The following is a 26,262-nucleotide window of genomic DNA, read 5'->3' as shown; positions in this document are numbered from 1 at the left end:
GTGCCACAACTACTGAGCCTGCGCTCTAGAGCCCGCGAGCCACAACTACTGAGCCCGCGCGCCTAGAGCCCATGCTCTGCAACAAGAGAAGCCACCACAGTGAGAAGCCCGCGCACCGCAACAAAGAGTAGCCCCCACTCGCCACAACTAGAGAAAGCCCGCACACAGCTACAAAGACCCAACACAGCCAAAAATAAATAAATTGATTAATTAATTAATTAATCAATCAAAATTTTTTTTTAAGTCCTGATTTGGAGGATTCTCTCTCTAGGGCTAACTTTCCACAACACGAAACTGTCTAATAAGGCTGACCTTAAAGTTAAAAATCCATGTATTTAAAATGTTTGTTTCTAAGTAATGACTACAAAGGTAAGTATTTGTATTTTCCTCAATCTTTTTATTTTTCAAGACCAGCTAAGTTTTCCAACTAGTCTTTGTCTTCACATAATCTTTCTAATGAAAACAAAAAATAATGCTGCTGAAGCAAAAGTCTGCTTTAACTGAGCAAGCTGGTACGGTATTTCAAATTAAAGCTAAAGAAAACAGCAACTGTTTTAAGGAAATAAGGATGATGCTCACTGAAAGTTCTCTGGTAGCAGAAACACTGGAGATTTTGTTTTATATTTGTTTTTCTACAATAAACACGTAAAAGTGTATAAAAGCAAACTTTTAAGATGCTATTTATAAGTATAATGGGAAAAACAATCTAAAATACCATATATTAAGTTCTTAGAACATTCACTATTGGCAGAAAATTATCTGAAGGACTGTTCTTTGCTAAAATTGGACATTAATACACAGTTGGCCTTTGCATGTAAGGACATTCCATATGTTACAGGGAAGTAGTTAAAAGAGGACATAGACTATGATTAGAAAAAATGTTCCTACTTCCATAAACACATACACTTTAGAGGAATGTAGTTTAGCCTTCTGGCAATAAAACTCTACATACTGAGTTAATAAATCACACCTATACTGACTATATTAAAAGACTCTTCTGTTTCAACTTAGCATAGGCATATTGGAAAGATCAAAGGATGTGACAGAAGACTGGAATTCACTGTGAACTGGACAAGCAGAAGCTGCTCTTGGCTTCAGAGTCCCTGTCTAGCAAACGGGGATAACACCTGTCCAACTATATTCATGGGAACTAGAATCATATGTGATTATCTAGGTTGAAATCTCTTTGAATTATTAAGTTTGCTGACCTAAGGCACACCTTTGACTTCAAAGGCCATCACCAAAGATAATAAAGCTTACAGTTAAAAGGGAGCAAAGAATTCTCTTCGAAAAATAATCACCAAGATCCACAGTGAACCTGCTTTCATCCTTGGTTATCCTTAAAAATAACCCTCTTGTTAATCCTACCTATGCAGACATACATACATTCATGACTTTACAAACAGGAATTCCTATTTACAAGTAGAAATGCTAGTTGAACAAATGAGATATAAGGTCATAATGACAAAACCAGCAACTATGCATCATATAACACGTTGACTCTACTAGGTTAAGCTGCTTTCTCAACGTATAGCCAAGATTTAGGTACAGAAAATTCCATACCAATGCTACACAACATATTCAGATGCCACTGCTGCCTTAAAAAATGTTGCAGGTGCCAAGACAGCCAATAAAATGGAGACAGTCCAGCAGCTGGTATTAAAACATTACCCACTGAGATAATGAAAAAGACAAGAAGAAATCTCGGCAACTATCAAGAAACCAGAATTATCAAAATATCTAACAGAAGTATTCTGAATCATTTGCAAAGAAGCAAGCATATATAGGGATTATATACTAAAAATGACCAAAAAAAAAAAAAAAAAAGGTAACAATGAGCATGAAATGTCAATGACCCTGAAAGTGACCTACAGAAAATGCATCTGGGACACATGATGGAAAGCTGCTTAAAATAAACAAGCACAGGTTTCAATACACAGCACTCATCATACTTAGAGGCTTCTTGTTCTTAAGAGATAAGAGAACTCTAATATGTATAAAATGGATAACTAATAAGAACCCGCTGTATAAAAAAATAAATATAATAAAATTCAAAAATTAAAAAAGAGAACTCTATTTTTTTATAATTGATGATTTTTCTAAATTAAAAAGTTGGTTTAAGATTATTCTAAAACACGATTTAAGCACCAGACAGAACAAAATAATGATGAGAAAATGTTTTAATGACAATATTTCATCTTTTTTCCTTTTATTTTTTTTTTAATTTTATTTATTTATTTATTTATGGCTGTGTTGGCTCTTCATTTCTGTGTGAGGGCTTTCTCTAGTTGCGGCAAGTGGGGGCCACTCTTCATCGCGATGCGTGGGCCTCTCACTATCGCGGCTTCTCTTGTTGCGGAGCACAGGCTCCAGACGCGCAGGCCCAGCAATTGTGGCTCACGGGCCTAGTTGCTCCGCGGCATGTGGGATCCTCCCAGACCAGAGCTCAAACCCGTGTTGCCTGCATTGGCAGGCGGATTCTCAACCACTGCGCCACCAGGGAAGCCCTTTTCCTTTTAATTTATGTATTTCAACAAAGATAATCAACTTAGAGTCTGAAAATCCTTCAAATGTCACCTCTTTTCTATACTGTCTGATTTAGCCCCAGAGAGTCCTATTCTAGTCCTGTTCTGACCAGCAGAAGCCAAGTTTTGCTCACCTATCCTGCATGAGGTTCAAAAATACAAAACAGAAAAGTGCTAAGGCAGATAAATTGGGCTAATGTTTTACATATAAGAAAAATTAAGTTAGTTAAAGACATGCATCCTGTCACTCCATCCTTCCAGAGCTAGCAACCTGCCAGCTCTAGAAATATTCTTCCTTACTGTTGTAATTCACAGGATCTCTCTTAAGGGAGCAGTGCCATATTATGTTTTTTGACATGGGACAGTAGCATGTTTCTCTGCATTAAACAAAAGTACTTTTTGAACAGCAAACGTACATTCATTTAAGACACTTGCGATTATATAAAATTATACATTCTCTTAAACAAAAAAACAAAGGTGACTCTTGTGCAGTCTTAAATGGAGTACAAACAGAAAACAATAACAACAATTGTGACGCTCCAAGGGCACACCAAGAGTTGATATTAAAAAAAAAAAAAGAGTTGATAAAAACGTTTATAAAATATGTTGCTTTACTTAAACTAAGAAAAATCCCAAACACATACATGCATCTTACAGACTAAGTTTTTCTGTCAATTCTCTATACTTACAGTTTGCAACTAATCTGCTGGAATAATAAAAGTGAGTCATAATAAAAATATAAGTGAGTCATAATATAGTATTCTCTGGTTCAATCTTCTAGCTCTTAAAAAGTGTCAGCACTTGCTTCTTAAAAACTTAAGTTTCAAATGTGTTAGGGTAACATTTTCCTTTTCATAAGAGCAAAACTTTTGCTAATCATTCAGAATTGAGAAGAGTCTCCTTCCTCCTCATACAAAATGTTGTGTAACTTAACTAAACTACAAAACTAGATTATTTTAAAAAGCATTCTGAACTAAACACTCTCAATACTTTAACTGAAACTTTCCACACGTATCATCAAATGGCTACAACATACCTTTTGTATACACTGGAAATTCTTACCCACCTCATTTACACAATCCTTTTGAGGACAGCAGCAGCAATGAGAATTTACGATGACAAACACTGAGCAAAAATCTCTCTTTGTAAAATCCATCAGAAAAAGCAAAATAGACTTGTTACAGTTAGAGGAAAATGAGGGGGGAAATATATAAGATGTAAATTAACAGAGTAACTTAGCCCACAGCATAAGCAAGGCAGACATCAAAATCAGGCTGAAGTTTAGTTTCTTGTTTAACACTAGCCATGCTTCCCCAACTCTCAGACATAAGTTTGCTCTGAGCCAACAATCTACTTATTCTAGATCGGCCCTTTAAACAAAACTACATGCCAAAGAGCAGGGAAACTTAGTCTGTTACTCCTCCCTCCTGCTTCTCCTCCAACAGCAGCAGATCCCTAAACAAGCAAAATAAGATTTTTTTACTTGCTTGAAGCTCCACCCATTATGTCCACAGGTTCTGCCTCCTTGACATCAAAACCTACACCAGAAATCTGTTTATCTAAACACTCCCTTCCCCTTAATCATGTTGAAACTATGCTTTAAAAGAAAATGGGGAACGAATTCAATGACCAAAATGTAAACTAAGAATATATAGCCAAAACAACACTGGACAAGGAAATCCCAATACTGGGAATAAGTTCCTAGTTCAACCTCTCATGCACCAAGTTTGTGTGACCTGGGCCATATTCCTTAAACTCACTTGAAAAGTAAGCATAATAGTTCTTGTTAACCTAATTTTAAAAGTGGTGACATTAAGGTAAACTGCCTTACCACTGTCTCATGGTACATTAAAAAAAAAATTAAATAGCTGTGAACAGCTTATCACCCAGAAGTGATAAGAATTTATACTTCTCCGCTCCCCCCTATTATTAAAAGCCTCAATATGAAGATCTACCTAAAGACATTTCTATTTGCCAGGAAGATCTCATGGACCCAAATGACTACTACTTTTTTTTTTTTTTTTTTTTTAATTTATTTATTTTTGTCTGTATTGGGTCTTCGGTTCGTGCGAGGGCTTTCTCCAGTTGCGGCAAGCGGGGGCCACTCTTCATCGCGGTGCGAGGACCGCTCTTCATCGCGGTGCGCGGGCCTTTCTCCATCGCGGCCCCTCCCGTTGCGGGGCACAGGCTCCAGACGCGCAGGCTCAGCAATTGTGGCTCACGGGCCCAGCTGCTCCGTGGCATGTGGGATCTTCCCAGACCAGGGCTCGAACCCGTGTCCCCTGCATTAGCAGGCAGATTCTCAACCACTGCGCCACCAGGGAAGCCCTACTACTTTGATTTTAGTGATTAAGGAAAGGTTTTTCTTCATGCCATTAATGAAGATGGTAGAAAAAGCACTGTTCATTGCAATATTATAATGGATAACATAACAAAGTGCTATCCCTTGTAATTTGGTAAGCCTGAATCCCCATCAAGACAGTGGGTACTAAGGCTTTAATTACTCAGTTAACAGGAGGATAAGGGCTTAGAAGTTATTTGGTAGGATTATTTCTACTCTAAAGGCTAGAAATGACTATTATTTCTAACAAGCTATCTCAAAGTAGTTGCCACAGATCTCTTGCTCAACACAATTTGTCACTACAAAGTACACTAAGTAGGCAGTGTAGGATGCCAGCTATTGCTCATAAATACAGCAATGCGGTCCACCAATGCCTCTGACTTAGGTGTCTGACCAAAGCTGCTTAGGACTACGCTAAGCTAAATGAAAACGGAAGAGCCAGAAAACCGGCACCACGCTCCCTGCTTCAGAGGTTCATCAGACATAAACACGTGAGTAGGTTTTTAAACTTTACTGTGCAACAAACAAAACCAAAAATGAGGTAGCTTTTTTGGACAATGGTATAATGCAGCACAAATATCTAGATCTATGAAGACGAGCCTTTTTTTATATATCAAAATAAAAGTTTTCAATATATACAATAAAAATACCATTCACATACATGTAACAGTTTATATGTCTAAACTCTACTTCTTCCTTCTCTTCAAGTCAGTGCTTTTCTCTGGATTTCCTCCATTTCTTTCAATGGTATCATTATTTCCAGAATAGAAACCTTAGTCTTCTTGGATGCTTCTTCTCCCACAATATTTAAGTACTATTATTCTCTAGGAGCTCTTTAAACAATGAGAAATGTTTAAAACAGCGCATATATAGTTCTCCTGCTAGTACTCCTACTGCCCCTCCAAGAGCCAAAGATCTCTGGTTGGACAAAATGAGATTTTTACTAGCTTGTTACTTCTCAAAATCACTGCTTCTTCTGCATAACAATTGTGACCACCAAAATCCAGATTATCAGCATCTCACCTCTTTAAACTTAGACCAATTTAAGATGGGTCTCACTGTTTCTATTCTCTCCAATTTGTATTTTACATTGTGGCCAGCTCTCAATCATCTGGCTTCATCTAATCATCTGACATTTAACCATTTCCAATCATCTGATGACAGCATTTAACTCACAACACATTACTCAAACATGGTTAACAGTTCTCCACACCTAAGAGATGACCACAGGATCACAGATCTAGAAAGAATCTGAGTTAGAGTCCCAACTTGTTCAAATGAGAAAACTGCAGATAAAAGAGATTAATGCCATGTCAAAGATGGAATTAATTCATTAATTCACCAGCATCTATGACATGCCATGTGCAGCCTAGTCTAGTATGTATAAGACACCTACTAGATATACTGCATTACCTTCAGCACCTAGAATACACCAAATAGAGCCTATATTCTAGTGGGTAAGGGCCTAGTCAATGGCAAAAGCAAAAACTAGAATCCAGATTCAACAATGTCTAGTTCAGTGTTACTTCTAGCCCACATTATAGTGCTTTTAATTTCCTTAATCTGGGGTGAAAAGCCCTCATAAGTCAACTTCTACCTACTTCTCTGCTCCAACCTCCTCCCAGATATGTCCAGCCAAATTAGTTACTTTTTCACTGAATACTTAATGCACAGTTTCACAAGAATATTCTTTCTACTGACCCCTTTTTCAGTCAACTGAGTCTTACCCTTCTTTCAAGGTATACCTCAAATCACACATAGAGAGAAGGCGGCAACTACAAAGTATTTGTATGAATCTTCTGGCATATAAATTATTTACAAGATACCAAGAAACTCAATACTATTATAATTTACTTAAACACAGTAGAAACCATCTCTCTATATCCTATCAGTTTTTATTCTGTAGTCTAATGCTGTGTGAATTATAGATCAACATTCAGTTGGGATAAGTAAAACTAGCTTTTCTGAGAAATTCTGAAATAGGGATTTCACAATTGTTTTTTAGCACCTAAAATGTTGGGAATGATACCCAACTATATGGTTTAAGATTATTGGTCTGATTAAGACCCTTTAATATTAATCAAATCACAGGACAGCAATAGAATGACTTTGAAAATCATGCAAAATGTTCCTAAGATACACCCTATGATACACCAAGTTTTCTCTTATGTGTATAATTTAAATTTATTGGATGGAAATAGGAATAAAATTTATAAAGGAATCATTTCAGCTAATTCCAGTGGATTCAGATCTCTGGGATATCAAACACACACAAAAAAATCCAACTGCTAAAGAAAAAAATACAAAGTTTTTCCCAACTTTTCAAACCCTATCTATAATCAGGAATCAGCTTCACTTGTTTCTGTAAAAAAGTAGGGTGAAATGCAATCTGTTATATAAAAGCCAAAAGGAATTTCACCCCAACTGCTTTGATTCTGTTTTTCCCAGACAGAATGTTCAAACCTTGCAATCCAAAGGCTAATGGAATCAGTGACAAAGTCAAATTACACAAACAAAGTAATTAAAAATCCCCATTATTTCTAACTTGGTTGTTATGAGGCTGGATTCAGCCAGATTCTTACTGGTATGAACCATTAGTTTACAGGAATTTGAACATACCTTATGATCCCATTGGAAAACAAGCCTCTTCAAACCTCCCTACCAAATCCAGCTAGCTCTATCCAAGGAAATTAGTTGACCTCATGATTCCCCAAGGCTCATTACTCTCTGGATACATGAAAGCTTGTGTACTGCTTCAATCTCAAATGCACTGTCCTCCATATAAAAAACTGATGCCACTGCTTACCGTAGTTTCTATTCTTTTAATAGCAGACAAAAATTGTGCTAAGTACATTACTACTCTTATTTGGATCTTTTCATTGCCAATGGTAAAAAACTTCAAGATAAGTTTTTCTCTTTTGAACAGGGATCATGAACCCTGTTAAACAGGGGCTCAAACTTGTGATACCAATCTTAGACTTATGCTACCCATGTACCCTAAATTTTTTTTCCCTTGAAATCTAGAGAAAAAAGTTTAGAAAACAGAAACAGGAAAAGGAAAACATTTTAAGGTTTGTATTAGTGTTACGTTAGAGATGCTTGATTTCTGACCCTACTATTAGTATTTCTCCTTCATGTCCTTGGGCAAAATGCTTAACCTCTGAATCTATCTTCTCACCTGTAAAATGAAGGTATTATCTACTTATCAGAATACAAAAGATTAAAATAAGATAGTATATGTAAAGCACTTTGCAAGGTGATTGGCAAGAAGCAAGATGATAAATAAATGTGAGCTCATTTTCACTCATTTAAAACTTGGCTTTATTTTAAGTTCATTAAACACATTTTAAACACTGCTATTTGTTGAATGTTGCTAGGTAAAAGAATAGAACAAGAGACAACTTATTTCACTACTAAGCATGTCATAATGATGTTAATGGTAATAATGGCAATACCTATAAGTACTGACTGCTAACTGATTTAGGCACTTTTCTCATTTAATCCTCATTACCAGCTTAGGCTCAGAGAAGTTAATTAACTTGCCCAAGGTATCAGCTAGGAAATGACATTGCTGGGATCTGAACTCAAGCAGACCCAACTCCAGAGCCCATTTCCTCCACAGGCAACATTGTGTTTCACTCCTTATAGTTCTGTATTCGTGTATTCATCTCGCAAACACTGACTGAGTGCCTATTACCTGCCAGGCTCTAAGCACTAGGAAAACAGCCAAGAACAACTCAAATAAAACCCCCAACCCATAGAATTTATATTCTAATTGGGGCTTTAGATAAACACTGTGAGGTTGTGATAAAAGCCATGAAGAAAAATAAAACCATAGGGGATAGAAGTAAAGTGTGTGCACACGTAAGACTGTTTTAGATGGATGGGCAGGAAAGGCCTCTCCGAGACCTGAATGAAATGCATGTGCAGAACAATGACACACAACAGTTCTTTGTCAGTGCACCACAGAATATAGTTATTAAACTGGTAAATTACACATTTACCCCTTCACATTGGCACTTACACAGACAGGTTTAAATGCCCTCAGGTCACAGACTGACACTGTACTAGACATTTATGAATTCAGTACAGAATTTTGACATGAGCAGGGGACCTGGAATCAGAATAACAGAATAACTCTTATTTTCTAGATATGTAATCATGGGCTAGCCATCCTGGGCTTCAGACTTTTTATTTTAAAGTATAGACAACAGTTCTAGTAAACCATCCCCAATGAGGGTTGTTGGAAGAATTAAATTACATAATATATGCAAAGTGTTTAATGCAATGTCTGAGACATAGGATGTATATGTGTTAATATTTACACTGCTATCATCTGCTATTTACATGGCAGCTGTACCACTGCAAGGCCAGACATGTAGCAGTGAACTGGTCTACAGAGGGAAAAAAACCCCTGTTCTTGGGCTTCCCTGGTGGCGCAGTGGTTGATAATCTGCCTGCCGGTGCGGAGGACACGGGTTTGGACCCTGGCTGGGAGGATCCCACATGCCGCGGAGCGGCTGGGCCCGTGAGCCACAACTGCTGAACCTGCGCGTCTGGAGCCTGTGCTCAGCAACAACAGAGGCCGCAATAGTGAGAGGCCCGCGCACCGCGATGAGGAGTGGCCCCCGCTTGCCGCAACTAGAGAAAGCCCTCGCACAGAGACGAAGACCCAACACAGCAAAAATAAATAAATAAATAAATTTATTTAAAAAAAAAAAACCCTGTCCTTGAGAGGCTCAGTTCTCATGGGGGGGGGGGGGGACAACAGTTAATATCAATATAATTATCATTATAGTATATTAATAAGACAGGTTGAGTATGATGGAAACACTGAAGGGGCAACAATATTGGCATGACTTTCTTCAAGAATCCTAGGACTTCCCTGGTGGCACAGTGGTTAAGAGTCCACCTGCCAATGCAGGGGACACGGATTTGATCCCTGGTCCAGGAAGATCCCACATGACGCGGAGCAACTAAGCCCATGTGCCACAGCTCCTGAACCTGCGCACCACAACTACTGAAGCCCACGCTCCCTAGAGCCTGCGCGCTGCAACTACTAAAGCCCGTGCTCTGCAATAAGAGAAGCCACCACAATGAGAAGCCCGCACACCGCAGCGAAGAGTAACCCCCGCTCGCCACAACTAGAGAAAGCCCATGTGCAGCAACGAAGACCCAACGCAGCCAAAAAAAATAAAAATAAAAAAAAGAACCCTAGAAATATTTCTGGTAAAGAGCTCCAGATGACTGGGGCTACTGGCTCATTCCTTCATACAGCTCTGCCTTAGCATCCCTGACACAGGCCAATAAAGCTCTCAATTTAAACCAACTTTCTCAGGAATACTGTCTCTGACTATCTCAATGAGATCAAAACCCCGTACCTCATTATGTCTATAAAATCCACGTGCTTTATTATATTTACTACTTCAATGTTTACCTTCCCTACAAGAAGGTGAAAGAACATTGAAGCATGTATCTTGTTCACTGCTGTATCCTCAACCTGGCACACAGAAGACACCTAACTAATGGCTGTTAAATAAGTGAATAATCGTTAAAATAAATTGAAAAGAAACTGAGAACTAGAGTTTATGGTTCAACTGACTCGAGTTCTGTGATCTTCAAACGTAAAAAAGTAATCCTGAGCTGTTAAACACTCTTCTTTGTATCCCATTTCTAAGATAGTGCCAAACCCATAGGAGGCCTTGTGAGTTCAGGAGGGGGCAGTTCACTGACTACTATTGGTAAACAGGGGGTGCGTAGTAGATCTGGGATGGAAACCAGGAATCTGGAGTGGCAGGGGGCAGTTTGCATTAGGGAGTTTGATGATCTCTCGATGGATAACCAAACATGTTTCCTTAATTAATGTGCAAGCGTTAGGCAGACTAATGCTGACATATCCTTTAAAAAATTAGTTAAATTTACACCCAAAGCAAACTTGAGGGAAAGTACAATACTTCAAGGTGTATTTCAATAGAGTCACCACTATTGCTTATACAATCATATAAATCATTGTATAATCAAGGTAAACTCCCCACACATTTATCTCAGCACCCAAAACATGAGAAAAACTTTAGAAAATTAAAAAAGGACATAGCCCTTTTTATTCTTCATTGGAAGCCAGAAGATGGGAATGGAGGTTAGTGAAACCAAGACAGAGTTTCCCAGATAAGAAATATAATAACTGAAGTACAGAGTAACAGACTGTAGATAATACAGAGCTCAGTTTTCACAGCTGAGAGGAAAAACAAAGAACAAGTAAATGCCTGCAGTATCCTCAGAGACCAAGGGTTCCAAAAGTTCCAACTGACTTATTAACTCCTCAAGCTTTTTATTCCAGCTTTTCCACGGCTTGGCTTGACTTATTTACTATTTTGCGTTTTTAAAAAGCAACTCCTGAATAGGCAGAAAAAAATGCAATTAAATAAGGTTAGATTTCTAAGTCAACCTGGTTACTTATAATGCTAGTAAAAAGGTTCCATGAAAAATGGAACAAAAATTTATTCAAATAATGCTTGATACTACAATATTTAGTCTACTTTTTTTTTTTTTAATTTAACCAAAAATAAGGTATACAGAACTGGAAGGGACCTGAGGTGATCACTGTTGTAGCTCACACTTCTTAAACTTTAATGTATACACAAATCATCTTTGGATCTTGTAAAATGCTGGGTTTGACTCAATCCGTCTGGGACGGGGCCAAAATTTTACATTTTTATAATAACAAGTGTCCTAGGATGCCAATTCTGCTGGTTGTGGGGACTGCACTTTGCACAGCAAAGATCTCAATAGTGATTTGAGAATTGATGGAAGAGCATGTAAATAGATGACTTTTTCAAATGCCTTTCTAGTCCTGGAATTTTGACTCTATTAAAGTTACTGTTTTCTGCTCTAGTTGTACCAAATAGCTTTTCCCACTCTACAAAAATATATTGTATATGTACATATATAAAGTGTATCAGTTTCTACTTGCTACTATTCAATTCCACGTTAGTAGGATAATTTTAGTATTTCTAAGGTGACCTTATTTTGCAGGGTAAACTCAACTGTCCCAAACTGACATAGTGTCTAACTTGACTATATCTGGGATTCCTTTAATTGAATCATTTATTCTTCAAAATATCACTGAGTGCCTACAATGTACCATATGCTATGCTACAAACACAAAACTATAAACAAAGATTTAATAAATTGGGCTCTAGGACAATACCTTTTAAAACACTGTATATTTCATCCTTCCTGTTCCCAATTCCTCTCCCGAGGTGAGGGTGGCTATAGGGTCAAACAGTTTAAACAATGAGAAAAGGAGGAAGAAACTACAGAAATAGAAGGAAATAAAACCTGTTGAACATTAAAAATGTGGTACATTCATACAATGCAATATTATTCAGCTACAAAAAGGACTGAAGTACTGGTTCATGCTAAAACATGGATAAACCTTAAAAATGTTACGCTAAATCAAAGCATAACACAAAAACAAAGTGTAACTCAAAAGGCCATATATTTTATGATTCTATTCGTATGAAATGTCCACAACAGGCAAATCAAATCCATAAAGACAGAAAGTAGATTAGTGCTTGCCAGGGGCTGGGTGGAAGAGGAATGCGGAGTGACTGCTAACAGGTGGGGGGTTTCTTTTTTGGGGAGATGGAGTGGCATTAGTGGTGATGATTGCAGAACACTGTAAATACACTAAAACCCACTGATTTTTACACCTTCAAATGATTTAAATGGAGAATTTCATGGTATGTGAACTTTATCTTAAAAAAAAAACCAAAACACACAACCCACTGAAAAACTGAAAAAAGGGTAAATACTACACTAAGACTATGGAAACAGTGATATTGGTCTTTCTAGGGTCTATTAAACTAACGCCAAACACTTTTTTCATTTGAGAAGGGGATTTTCTTCTCAACTGAGCTGGAGTTTGCATTTGCAAATAAAGATTCATTTATTGATTAGACAGTGTCTCAAATGCATTATCTTAAAAATCAAATTAATTTGTTTTCTTTACTTTTATCAAATAATTGCTTATATAAACTTTTATCTGATTTTATGGCAGTGCTGTGCCTGACAGTCTGAAGCCAAAGAACTTTGCTTTTAGCCCTGAGCCTCTGGTGAGTAGATTTAATCAATAGGGTTTACACTATTTTTCACCTACTCATCCTACACAGTCATTATTTTTAACCAGTTAAACATATTTGGTGGGTAAGGTATAGAACAAGGTAGAATTTAATACAGGTCACCCATAAATTCTGCATTAAAAAAAAAAAACAGTCCTACCATATAATTTATAACTCTATTTCTTTAAATAGCAGAGTTATTTTTTAGACTTCATTTTAGATAAAGAAACTAAAATTCCATGATCCCTCGAGGTATTTTAAGTACCAACCTTTATTTGTTTAGAGAAATAATCAGGAATTGAATTCACAAGATTAATTAGAGACACCTATCACTAGACAACTCGGTAATGCCTAGGCAGTGTCTCTAACAGCAAAGCACTGTCTGATGGTTCATAACAAAATCTACCAAGTTTCAAAGTAGAAATATTGCAAGACCCACAAAGAAGGCTGGTGGTTGAGAGACAGCAGAGAATGTTTAAATATATGGGTATCTGATGGATACTTCATTCTTCTGGTCTATTCACTATCAAAACATTCAGTACTGGGGCTTCCATGGTGGCGCAGTGGTTGAGAATCTGCCTGCCAATGCAGGGGACACGGGTTCAAGCCCTGGTCTGGGAGGATCCCACATGCCGCGGAGCAACTGGGCCCGTGAGCCACAATTACTGAGCCTGCGCGTCTGGAGCCTGTGCTCCGCAACAAGAGAGGCCGCGATAGTGAAAGGCCCGCGCACTGCGATGAAGAGTGGCCCCCGCTTGCCACAACTAGAGAAAGCCCTCGCACAGAAATGAAGACCCAACACAGCCATAAATAAATAAATAAATATTTAAAAAAAAAAAAATTCAGTACTGCTGGAAGGTAAATAAAAGATATTTGTTAATAACTCTTTGTGTTTAAAATCCAGAATGATCACCTCAAGCAGTAGTACTGGGTTTAAGATGCTATTTATTCTTAGGCAATAGAAAGAATAAATATGGCCAGTGAAAAATGGGTGTTACATTAAAACTTCTTATGTTTTCGCCACAGAATTAAAGTGATAGTTCTACTCTTACCAGAGAGAAAAGGCTGCCCACAAATTATCAGAGCTAATAATTTAAGTAACTACTTGCTCACACTGAGATTCTCCTGCCTACTCCAAGTACAGAGGCTAATAGCATTCTAATAGAACATTATCACCACTTCTGCAGATTAGAAATTATTTACAGAACTCTTCAGAGGAGAATTTTTTAAGAAGTTCTGGTGTCATGTGTTTATTTTGATTTTGTTTTGAATTTTTGAATTTTATTTTATTTTTTTATACAGCAGGTTCTTATTAGTTATCCATTTTATACATATTAGTGTATACATGTCAATCCCAATCTCCCAATTCAGCCCACTCCACCCTGCCACCTTCCCCCCTTGGTGTCCATACGTTTGCTCTCTACATCTGTGTCTCTATTTCTGTCCTGCCAACTGGTTCATTTGTACCATTTTTCTAGGTTCCACATATATGTGTTAATATACGATATTTGTTTTTCTCTTTCTGGTGCCATGTGTTTAGAATCAGAGTCAGCAACTTTCTCCGTTAAGAGCCAAACAGTACATAATTTAGGATTTTTGAACCATAGAGTCTGTTGCAATTGCTCAACTCTGCCATTGTAATATGTGAAAACAGACATAGATAATACAGAAACAAATAAGTGGCTGTGTCATTACTTTCTTCATGGTCACTGAAATTTGAATTTCATATAATTTTCATAGGTCATCACATATTATTCTTCTTTTGGTTTCCCTCTCAACCATTTAGGAATGTAAAAAGAATTCTTAGCTCATGGGCTGTACAAAAATGGGTAGGAGGCTGGCTTTGGTCCATGGATCATAGTTTGCTAATCCCTGGTTTAGAGTGTGATGGAGTGAAGAAGTTATAGACAGTAAGTTAGTAAATAAATTACACAAACCATTTTACATACAAATTGTAAATTTTATAGTCCTAAAATTTAATGTATTTAACCTCTTAATCAGGTTTAATATTCAGTTTGATCTCCTTAAGAAGATATGTATTTACAAAGGGTATTTTCACATTATTTGTTTTCATAAATATTAGGTGGAAAAGAACACCTTAGCTCAACTGAATTCAAATTCATAAAGAAAATCAATCTCTTGTCCATCCACTTTGGCCATCTCCACTTTAACTCCTTATTTCAGTCTATCGGTTATTCCTTCAGATTAGTGCAACAGCCACTTAACTGGGTTTTCAGCTTTCAGTGTTTCCTCATAAATCCATCCTCCACTCTGCAGCCAGAATAATCTTTTAAAAATTTAAGTCTGATCTTATGACACCTACCAAGTCTTTTTTTTTTTTTTTTTTGGGCTGCACCTCGTGGCCTGTGGGATTTTAGCTCCCCGACCAGGGATTGAACTCAGGCCCTTGGCAGTGAAGGCACGGAGTCCTAACCACTGGACCGCCAGGGAATTCCCACGACACCTACCAAGTCTTATAGTGGCTGCAATCGTTCCCCCAGTGCTCAAGTATAGTCTAAACTTTCACTTTCCTCCCTTATCCCTTGTCTCTTCTTTTTCCTATTTTCAAACTGTAGACATACAAAGATTTTTCACATGCAACTCTTAGTCTTTCCCTATTTATTTAACATAATTTTCCTAACCTGTCCAAACTCAATTAGGCACTACTTCTACGTGCTTCTGTTACATACCTATCCCTAGAATAACTGCTTTTATACCCTATGGTAACTGTCTGGTTTACTTGTTTGTTCTCCTTCGCCTAGTAATAAGTTCTTGAGAGACAGGTTTGTGTTTTACTTAACTATAATATTCAATACCTAGGATCTAGAAAGAAGTCTGGAACATAATAGAGACTTAAATATTTGTTGGATGAACCCATGAACTGTTACGGGTTGAACTGCGTCCCCTGCACCCCCCCTACAAAAGATATATTAAAATTCTGATCCTCAGTTTCTCAGAATGTGACCTTATTTGGAAATAGGATCACTGCAGGTATAATTAGTTAGAATGAGGTCAACCTGGAGTTGGGTGACCACAACTCAATCTGACCAGTCCTTATGAGAAGAGGAGACACGAGACACAGACAGATGAGGGGTGAACTCCATGTGATGCTTTCTAGTGTTGTTCCCTTTTGCATGGTTTGATGTTATACAGCTTCTTAGATGTGGCCTAAGATCACCAGTCAGTTAGGACAAGACTTACACTGGTCACTCGACGGTAGATCTGCGCAGCATTTTGGCACTCGGAGTAAGGGTATTCAGATGTGGCCATCTCAAGCATGCACATCCCAAAAGCATAAACGTCAACGGATTCATCATATTTCTCCTCATACATCTCAGGGGCCATGAACTCTGGGGTACCTTAAATTAAAAGAATGATTCAGACTCAATGTGAGGAGAAGCTGCAGATGTAATTCATGGGGAGGGGAACAGCAGAGGGGTTGACCTGTGAGAGAGAAGAAAGTGGAAGGGGGTTAAGAGGTGAGGGAGGAAAAGGAAAGAAAGGTAGGTAGGTGGTGGGGGGAGAGGAAAGAAATCATCTTAGTATGTTCCATCAAATATGTTATAGATCTTACACTACAACTCCTTTATAAAAAACTGGCACAGGATCAAGTGTCTGTTTATTTACTGTTTCAAATGGATTAGTGTTACACAATGTCAAAATAGAGCCTTGCACAAAAGATAAACTGATATAAGTCATACTGAAAACAAATGGAAGGAAAAGGGAAGAGACTACCAAGGAATAAAGTAGATATAATGGCATCTACCTGTAAGATAGGATGATGGGTTAAAAAAGATCAAAATACTTGTCTGCCCCCTACTGTACGGTAGCTGTAAGGTTAACATTCATATAATAGCTAGTCTCTTGCCATTAACATTCCATCTGATCAGTTCCACTTTTAAGGCGGTTTTTCAGTACAAAAAAACCTGATATTCAATACATTTTCAAAATGATAAAATAAACTGTAATTGTCTATAAAGGTCACTCACCAGAGCCCTTCACACGCTTACCACCCCCTGCAGTACACAAACCTACTGCAGATGTAAGAAGTGTAGTGAGGCACATCCTATAGACACACACAAATAATTCGGTCTGCACTTGAGTTCTCAGACTGAATTATGAGCATAGAGTGTATGATTCCACACACCAGGTTTCCAATGTTTCCAAAGAAATTAAGCCCGAATACCTCAAATTATAGGACATTTCTAAGAACAGGCTTGCACACTATGGTTTAAACAAAAAAGGAAAAAAGAAAAAACCCTCTTGGGACAGAGATTAAGATGCCAAAGACAATCAAAGAACTGTTTCCTATAAGAAGGGCAAAAAGGAAATTCATCTTTAAATAACTCTTTTCCCAGGAACACTATTTTGTAAGGATGTGCAAATTACTGGTGTTCAATGTTTTTCTTATTAAAGCATAGGATTCTAGCCCACTTAAAAATGAATGGCTGGGGCTTCCCTGGTGGTGCAGTGGTTGAGAGTCTGCCTGCCAATGCAGGGGACACGGGTTCGAGCCCTGGTCTGGGAAGATCCCACATCCCCCGGAGCAACTAGGCCCGTGAGCCACAACTACTGAGCCTGCGCGTCTGTAGCCTGTGCTCTGGAACAAGAGAGGCCACGATAGTGAGAGGCCTGCGCACCGCGATGAAGAGTGGCCCCCGCTTGCCGCAACTAGAGAAAGCCCTTGCACAGAAACAAAGACCCAACACAGCCAAAAATAAACAAATAAATAAATAAATAATTTTTAAAAAAATTTTAAAAATAAAAAAAAAATGAATGGCTTTCTTGTTGTTGTTATTGTTGTCACCTTTTGGGAGAGTAGAGTGTTTGTGAAGATTTCAAGTTTTCAAACTGTCATACCCTCTTCAGAAAGTGAAAGCTTATAAAATAATCAGCATTAAATTATTTTCCCAGCTGCAACTCTCTAACATACAGTTAAAGGCTGAAAGGACAGACTTGTTGTGTAGATCAGTGATTCTCAAGAAGGACGATTTGCCCTACAGGGGACATCTCGCAACCTCCAGAGACATTTTTGGTTGTTAACAACTGGGGGGAAGTGGGCAAGGGGCGTGCTACTGGCATCCAGTGAGTAGGACCAGGGGTGCTGCTAAATCATCTTACAGTGAACAGACAGTCCTTACAACGAAGAGCTGTCCGACCCAAAACGTCAATAGTACTGAGGCTGAAAACTGTTTCAGGTATATCTTCTGAAGAGTAGGAGTAAGAAAAAAGTTGATAATGAACTATATTTTCACATTTTAAAATAAAGTTTTAATAGGAAGATATATTTGAATATACATATATCCAACAGACTTCTTCAGAAACTAAATTATATATAAATTCAATTTCTTTTATGGGGAAAGTAACATACTTTATCTGTTATATAAATAAGTATATGATACTAAGTATCAATGAAATGACTCAGTAAGGTTAACAATTATTACATAATGTTTTGTCAGCAAAGTTAACCTTACTTCTCTTCATATAACTTTACAAAACAACAATGGTCTTCAAGATGATTCTAGAGGCAAAGAAATAGAGAACTCCACATCACTTCCGGGGTTCAAGCTCTGAATTTCTGAAGGTTTATTTCACATAATAAAAGCTCTGACAAGGTCAGGTTTCTAAATAAAAGGAATGTCAGAAAGCCAGTGAGACTGCAAGGTACACCTGAAACATACCTATCACGCTCTTGGCAAAAGAAGCCCGCTTCAGGGTTGCCAGACCTAGGTCTCCAATCTTGACTGAGCCTGTAGGACCAGTGATAAAGATGTTGTCACACTTAAGATCCCGGTGAATAATAGGTGGAGTTCGAGTATGAAGAAACTGAAGTCCTTTAAGAATCTGACGGCACCAGCTTCTCAGAACTTTGATCTTCATCACCTTAAACCTTTTCAGGTACCTAGAAAAGGCAAGGTACACCAAACAGGTTATCAATGATATGCATTTATTACTTTGAAGAATTCCATTAAATTCTAGCATTATCTGAGATGGGAATATCAAGTTCAGAATATTAAGATTCAGTAAGCTTAGGTTAGTGCTACTTTTAGTAAGGTTAAAGGGGATAGGATAATAAGTAGTTGGCAAGCAAACTCTGATAACAAAGCACAAAAAATAAATTCGTTAAAATTAGATCACTGCTAAAATGATTTAAAGGTTAAGAGGCAGAGTTCGACTTCTGGTAATGGTGAAGCAACTCTTATTGGATGCAGATATAATTATAAACTCTAGTAAATACACACACACACACACAACTACTAGAAAGCTCTGGAGGAATCAAAATTAGGCATAAACTGGAAGGGAGTACACACGAGGGAAAAGGGAAAGCACTAGTGTGTGGGGGTCGCTCAAACCTGGACTGAAACCTGAAGCTTTATTGGCTGAGGAATGAATATGAGGATAGAGTTCAAGATTACCGCAGGGTCTAGAACAATACTACTCAACAGAACTTTCTACAATGACAGTCTGTCCAATACAATATTCACTAGACAAATAAGAATATTCGTATTTAAATGAATTAATTAAAATAAAAAATTTTCATTTCCAGTCGCACTAGTCACATTTCAAGTGCTCAACAACTGCATTGTATCAAGTGGCTACCATTTTGGATGGTGCAGATTACAGAACATTTCCATCACCACAGAAAGTTCTGTTGGACAGCACAGATCTAGAAAGTAAAGGAGGCAGGGCGGGGGGTTGGAGGGTGGGGTTGGTGTGTAATCCCAGAAAGGAGGTACAGGGGCTTCCCTGGTGGCGCAGTGGTTAAGAATCCGCCTGCCAATGCAGGGGACACAGTTCGAGCCCTGGTCCGGAAAGATCCCACATGACGCAAGCAACTAAGCCCGTGAGCCACAACTACTGAGCCTGTGCTCTAGAGCCCGTGAGCCACAACTACTGAGCCCACGCACCGTAACTACTGAAGCCCGAGCGTCTAGAGCTGGTCTGGTGCTCTGCAACAAGAGAAGCCACCGCAATGAGAGGCCTGCGCACCGCAACAAAGAGTAGCCCCCGCTCGCCGCAACTAGAGAAAGCCCGTGTACAGCAATGAAGACCCAACGCAGCCAAAAGATAAAATTTTTTTAAAAAAGGAGGTATAGAAGGGGAGCTCCAAAGTCTGCATATTCACTCTGCCTAAATCTCTGGCTGACCTCTGAAATATGTGTATGTGTAGCAGAGTCCAAGCAGCCCAGCTAATGCTAAAAGAACAGGACAGAGATTTCTGATGAACTGAGTTCAGATGCTATTTTATCTGGAAATATTCAGGGAAAAAATGAAGAGCACTGATGGTAAATATAAAAGACTACATTTTCCTATTACTATCTTTATGTTACATATGACTACTTAAAGGAAAATTTATAACACTGTATTACAGGATCTATACAATAAATGTAACATATGAAAATTATACCATAAAGTGTAAGTACTAGAAATACAGGGGCCTATATTTTTGCAAGTTTCCTTTATTTTACATGAAATTGTACAGTATCAACCCTAAGCATGTTGTGAAAGTTAAAGATATAAATGCAGTATCTAAAGCAACCACTAAAAAAGATATATCAAATGCACGCGCGCGCGCACACACACACACACACGGAGTTTAACCAAAAAGCTAATACAGAAACTAATATGAAATCTTAAAAATAAATTAAAAAATGAAATTCTGCTTCACTTGGGTGGGATATGAGGTAATTAAAGAAAACTAATGGTGAAAGTTGGTTTTATGGTTTAACAAATATATATAAAAACAGAGTTACTTATGGAGGGTGAGGAAAGGGCTGCCTGGAAAGGGCTACCTAGGAAGAGGTTTAAGGGCATGTATTGAGATGATGGAAATGTTCTATATCTTAACGGTTTCGATTACATGAGTGAGGTATCACATTAATAGGACAAAGGGGAAAACAACATGATCATTTCAATTCGTGCAGAAAAGGCATCAGACAAAATCCAACACCTTTCCATGATAAAAAAAAAATAATCAAACTAAGAATAGCAGAGAATATATTCAACATGATAAAGAGCATTTATGAAAAACCCACAGCTATACTACAGTGGTGAAACACTGAAAGCTTTCCCATTAAGACTGGGAATAAGACAAGAATAACCACGGCTCTTCAGTGTTGTACTAGAAACTCTAGCCAGATTAATTAGGCAAAAAAAGGAAAGGTACCCATATTGGAAAGGAGGAAGTAAAATTCCCTCTATTTGCAGATAACATGATCCTATATATAGAAAATTCTAAAGAATACATACAGACATGCACACACGACTAGAGTTAATAAAAGAATTCAGCAAAATTGCCAGAGTACAAGATCAACACACACAAATGAGTTGTGTTGTACACCCCAACAATTAACAACCTGAAAAGGAAAGCAAGAAAACAATTCCATTTGCAACAGCATCCAAAAGAATAAAATACTTAGGAATAAGTTTAACCAAGGAAGTGAAAGATTTATACACTAAAAACTAGAAAACACTGTTGAAAGAAATTAAAGGACACCTAAATAAAATGGAGAGATGGGTTCATGGACTGGAAAACTTAATATAGTGCAGATGGCAATATTAGCCAAAGTGACCCACAGATTCGATGTATCTACAGATGGATTTGATTATATCTACAGATGCAATCAAAATTCTAACAGCCTTTTTGCAGAAATGGAAAGCTAATCCTCAGGTTCATACGGAATTACAAGGGGCACCAAATAGCCAAAACAATATCGAAAAAGAAGAACAAAATTGGAGAACTCACTTTTTCCAATTTCAAAACATATCACAAAGCTAGGTTTTGTAGTATTAAAACAGTGTGGTACTGGCATAAGGATAGATACATAGAACAGTGGGATAGTATGGAGGGTCCAGAAATAAACCCATGCACCTATGGTTAAATGATTTTTGACAAGGGTGTCAAGATCATTCAACAGGGAAAGAATAGTCTCTTCAACAAACGGTGCTGGGACAACTGGATATCCACATGCAACGGAATGGAGTTGGATCCCACACCTCACACATACACAAATGTTAACTCAAAAAATGGAATGATCTAAATAAAAGAGTTAAACCTATAAAACTCTTAATTGAAGAGAATAGAAGAAAAGTTAGGGGTAAATCTGCATGACCTTGGTTTTGGCAATGGATTCTTAGATATAACCCTAAAGGCACAAGCAACAAGGGAAAAAAAAACAGATAAACTGGACTTAATCAAAATTTAAAACTTTGTGCATCACATGACGTCATTAAGGAGTGAAAAGAATATATAGAATGGGAAAAATATATTTGCAAATCATGTGCCTGATAAGGGTTTAGTTTACAGAATATATAAAGAACTCTTACAACTCAACAAAAAGACAAACAACCCAATTTAAAAATGGACGAAGTGGGCAAAGAGTTGAATAGACATTTCTCCAAAGATGTATAACATGCACATGATAAGGTGCTCAACATCATTACTCTCTAGGGAAATGCAAACCAAATGAGATACCATGTCACAGCCAGCAAGATGGTTATTAAAAAACCAAAAACAAACAAACAAAAAAACCAAGTGTTGGCAAGAATATGGAAAAATCGGAACCCTTATACATTGCTAGTGGGAATGTAAAATGGTTCAGCCATTGTGGAAAACAGTTTGGTGGTTCCTCAAAAAGTTAAACACAGAATTACCATATGACTCAGCAATTCTACTCAAAGGTATATATGTATCTAAAAGGCATGAAAACGGGTACTCAAATAAGCACTTGTACACAAATGTTCATGGTGGAAACAGCCCAAATGTCTATCAATAAGTGAGTGGATAAACAAATTGTGGTATATCCACGAAATATTATTTAGTCATAAAAAGGAATGAAGTACTGATACATGCTACAACATGAACCTTGAAAACATGGTAAGTGAAAGTAGCAAAACACAAACATGTATTTTATATTCCATTTATATGAAATACCTTGATCAGATAAATCCTTAGAGACAGAAAACAGTTGGTGGTTGCCAAAGGCTGGGGTAAAGGAAGAAAGGGGAATTGTTTAATGGGTTTTAGTTTTGCAAGATGAAGAATTCTCGAGATTGGTTACACAGCAACATGAATATATTTAACTAAACTGTACACTTAAAAATGATTAAGGGCTTCCCTGGTGGCACAGTGGTTAAGAATCCGCCTGCCAATGCAGGGGACATGGGTTCGATCCCTGGTCTGGGATGATCCCACACGCTGCGGAGCAACTAAGCCCGTGTGCCACAACATCTGAGCCTGCGTGCCACAGCTACTGAAGCCCGCGCGCCTAGAGCTGGTGCTCCGCAACAAGAGAAGCCACGGCAATGAGAAGCCCACGCACTGCAACGAAGAGTAGCCCTCACTCGCCGCAACTAGAGAAAGCCCGCGTGCAGCAACAAAGATCCAACACAGCCAAAAATAAGTATAAATAAAATAAATTTTAAAAATATGATTAAGATGGTAAACTTTATATGTTTTTACCAGAGTAAAAAAAAAAAAGCCCATCTATAAATACTAGAGATCAGCTAGTCCAACCACTTATTTTACACATGGAGAACTGAGGGCCAGAGAAGGGGATCTACTTGCCCTAAATCACAGCTGGTCAAAGTCAGAGCAGAGAGCAGACTCCTACTCTAAGTCTAGTGCTTTCTACTTTACCTCTTGCTGTATTTGCTTTGAGGCTCAGAAACTGAAACAAACAATGATGGGGAAAAAAGAACTTTAAACTTAAAAGAAAAATGGTTAAAAACTTAGATCATGTGCAGTTAAAGAGAAAATATACTACGTGGGAAGGGTAATGGGGAGTAACTGCTTAATGGGTATGGGGTGTTCTTTTAAGGTGATGAAAATGTTTACGAACTTGACAGATGTGGTTACACAACATTGTAAATGTAATAAATGTCACTGAGTTGTACACTTTAAAAAGGTTAATTTTATGTTATATGAATTTCATCAAAAATTAAAAAAAAAAAACTAACTTTATATCTAGCTACTGACAGACTACTGACAACCCACTAAGTATTCAAACCAGAAAAAGAATCTCAAGATGCAGATATACAAACAACTACTATCACAGAATTTTCCTTAATTCATTCAAATATTTATCAAGTTTCAGGCATACTGCTAGGGAGCACAGTCTAGGAAAAGAAACAGACATGTGAATAACAAGAAGCGTGGACGACTAGGATAGAGATGTTGCCATAAATATTAGAAAAGTTGGATGGGAAAACTAGAATGTGCAGGAGGGAAATAATCTGTTGGCTTTCAACATGTTAATTTTGAGCATCCAAGAGCAACCGGGATTTTGTACATCCAGGAAATACAAGACTATGTTTCAAAGATCTGGGATTAATCAGCTCAGTAGCATTAACTACGGAAGGTTATAAAGAATACACACTACAGAGACAATTCTTAACAATCCAATTCTTCCACAAAAAATTTACACCATAAAAGTTACTCTAGTTTCCTCTCTGAGTACAAATAGATACTCTAAGAGACATGGGTCTCCAAAGGCATACAGGGAATTTCTGCATTTGACCTATCCATATTCCTGAAAGGGATGATAGGTCTAGATGTTTTGGCTTCAATTTCTGATGCTTTGGGAAATGAAATTATCTAGTGATAAATGTCACAATACAATTTGCATTTGATACAATATGTGCATAGTTGTAGCAAAAACTGCCCAATATGAGGTGATAAAAGAAATGCGTAAAGCTTGTCAGTAAGCTTCAATTTCATTTTAACCACTAGAGGGCTACCTTGTCATTTGATTTCTGATCTCTTAGCCACTCAATTTTAGAAATGCCAATCACCATTAACTTAAAGCAACTAGGTTTATTCTGCAACAATTTCTCATTTAAATACTTATCAATACATAATTATCAAACCACTTTATACACCAGAGGACCTTGTGGGCAGGAAAATGTGCTCATATACTAACATTTGGAGTGACTATTCATTCCCTCCTTAGTATAACGGGTAACAACAGAAGAACTGATAAGGCCTGAAATAAGAAAATTCAAGTTCTCTCATACTTCTTGGTCAGCTTTTATAATACCGATGAACTTACGTTTTAAGTGTTCCAGATGTCATAAGTTCAGTCACCAAAACGATGCACTTCTTTCCCTTTACTGTGGATTCCCAGGAATCATAGAATCGGACAATATTGGGATGCTGAAGACCCTTTAACATTTCAGCCTCTTCTTTAAATCTCTGCCTCTCAGACTTTGTTAACTTTCGATCCTAAAATCAAAAAGCAAGACAGAATACAGTTCAAGATTGGGAGTTTGGGACTGACATGTACACACTACTATATTTAAGACAGATAACCAACAAGGACCTACTGTACAGCACAGGGAACTCTTGCTCAGTATTCTGTAATAACCTAAAAGGGAAAAGAATTTGAAAAAGAACAGATACATGTATATGTATAACTGAATCACTTTGCTGTACACCTAAAACAAAAATAAAGGGAAAAAAAAAACAGAATATGCTTTTAAGATAATAAAACACCAAGTCACATAGTTACACTTAGATGCTAAACATGTACTAAATTATAATGACCAATACTGTTAAAATATAACATCCTAACACTGAAGTTACTAATAATTAATAATTCCATCAGCCCGTTATATGAGCGTGAGAACAGGCTAAAGTGTATTTAAGAAAACTCTTGATTATAAAGTCATGCTTGAGGGACTTCCCTGGTGGCGCAGTGGTTAAGAATCCGCCTGCCAATGCAGGAGACATGGGTTAGAGCCCTGGTCCGGGAAGATCCCACATACCATGGAGCAACTAAGCCTGTGCGCCACAGCTACTAGCCCGCAGGCCACCACTACTGAAGCTCACACACCTGGAGCCCGTGCTCTGCAACAAGAGAAGCCACCGCAATGAGAAGCCCGCGCACCACAACGAAGAGCAGCCCCTGCTCACCACAACTAGAGACAGCCTGCGTGCAGTAACGAAGACCCAACGCAGCCAAAAAATAAATAAATCAATTACTTAATAAAATAAAGTCATGCTTGAGATTATTTTAGTATCTTTACTGTTAATGTGTGCTTCAGATACACATTTTTTAGGTACAGTTAATTTACCACTTCCAAAATAAGTCACCTATTGACAGAGATATGCAATTTAATAATGGAACAAGTATGGGTTTTGGAAGTGGTGACATCTAAATATAAATTCTGTCTTTGCTTCAACTAAAATTTCCTTCATGAATAAAGTCAAGTCCTCCGTATTCATGAGTTCACATACCCAGATTCAGCCAACTGCAAATCAAAAATGCTGGGGGTG

At 37.7% G+C, this 26,262-nt stretch overlaps 1 protein-coding gene across 22 annotated transcripts in view; it reads right to left on the bottom strand.

The window, feature by feature from the left end:
• Window positions 1–26,262, bottom strand: part of WNK1 (WNK lysine deficient protein kinase 1) — a 135,519-nt gene that overhangs the window by 48,796 nt on the left and 60,461 nt on the right. For all 22 annotated transcript variants that reach the window (XM_057557440.1, XM_057557444.1, XM_057557448.1 and 19 more), the window contains exons 2-4: window positions 25,037–25,209; window positions 18,668–18,888; window positions 16,188–16,345 (exon numbers count right to left, since the gene is read on the bottom strand). In XM_057557440.1, coding sequence (XP_057413423.1) covers window positions 16,188–16,345; window positions 18,668–18,888; window positions 25,037–25,209 — 552 coding nt within the window. The remainder of the gene's footprint in view (window positions 1–16,187; window positions 16,346–18,667; window positions 18,889–25,036; window positions 25,210–26,262) is intronic.

The sequence above is a fragment of the Balaenoptera acutorostrata genome, chromosome 11, assembly GCF_949987535.1.
Source record: "Balaenoptera acutorostrata chromosome 11, mBalAcu1.1, whole genome shotgun sequence".
Classification (NCBI taxonomy): Eukaryota; Metazoa; Chordata; class Mammalia; order Artiodactyla; family Balaenopteridae; genus Balaenoptera; species Balaenoptera acutorostrata.
This window is presented reverse-complemented; position numbering and strand designations above follow the sequence as displayed.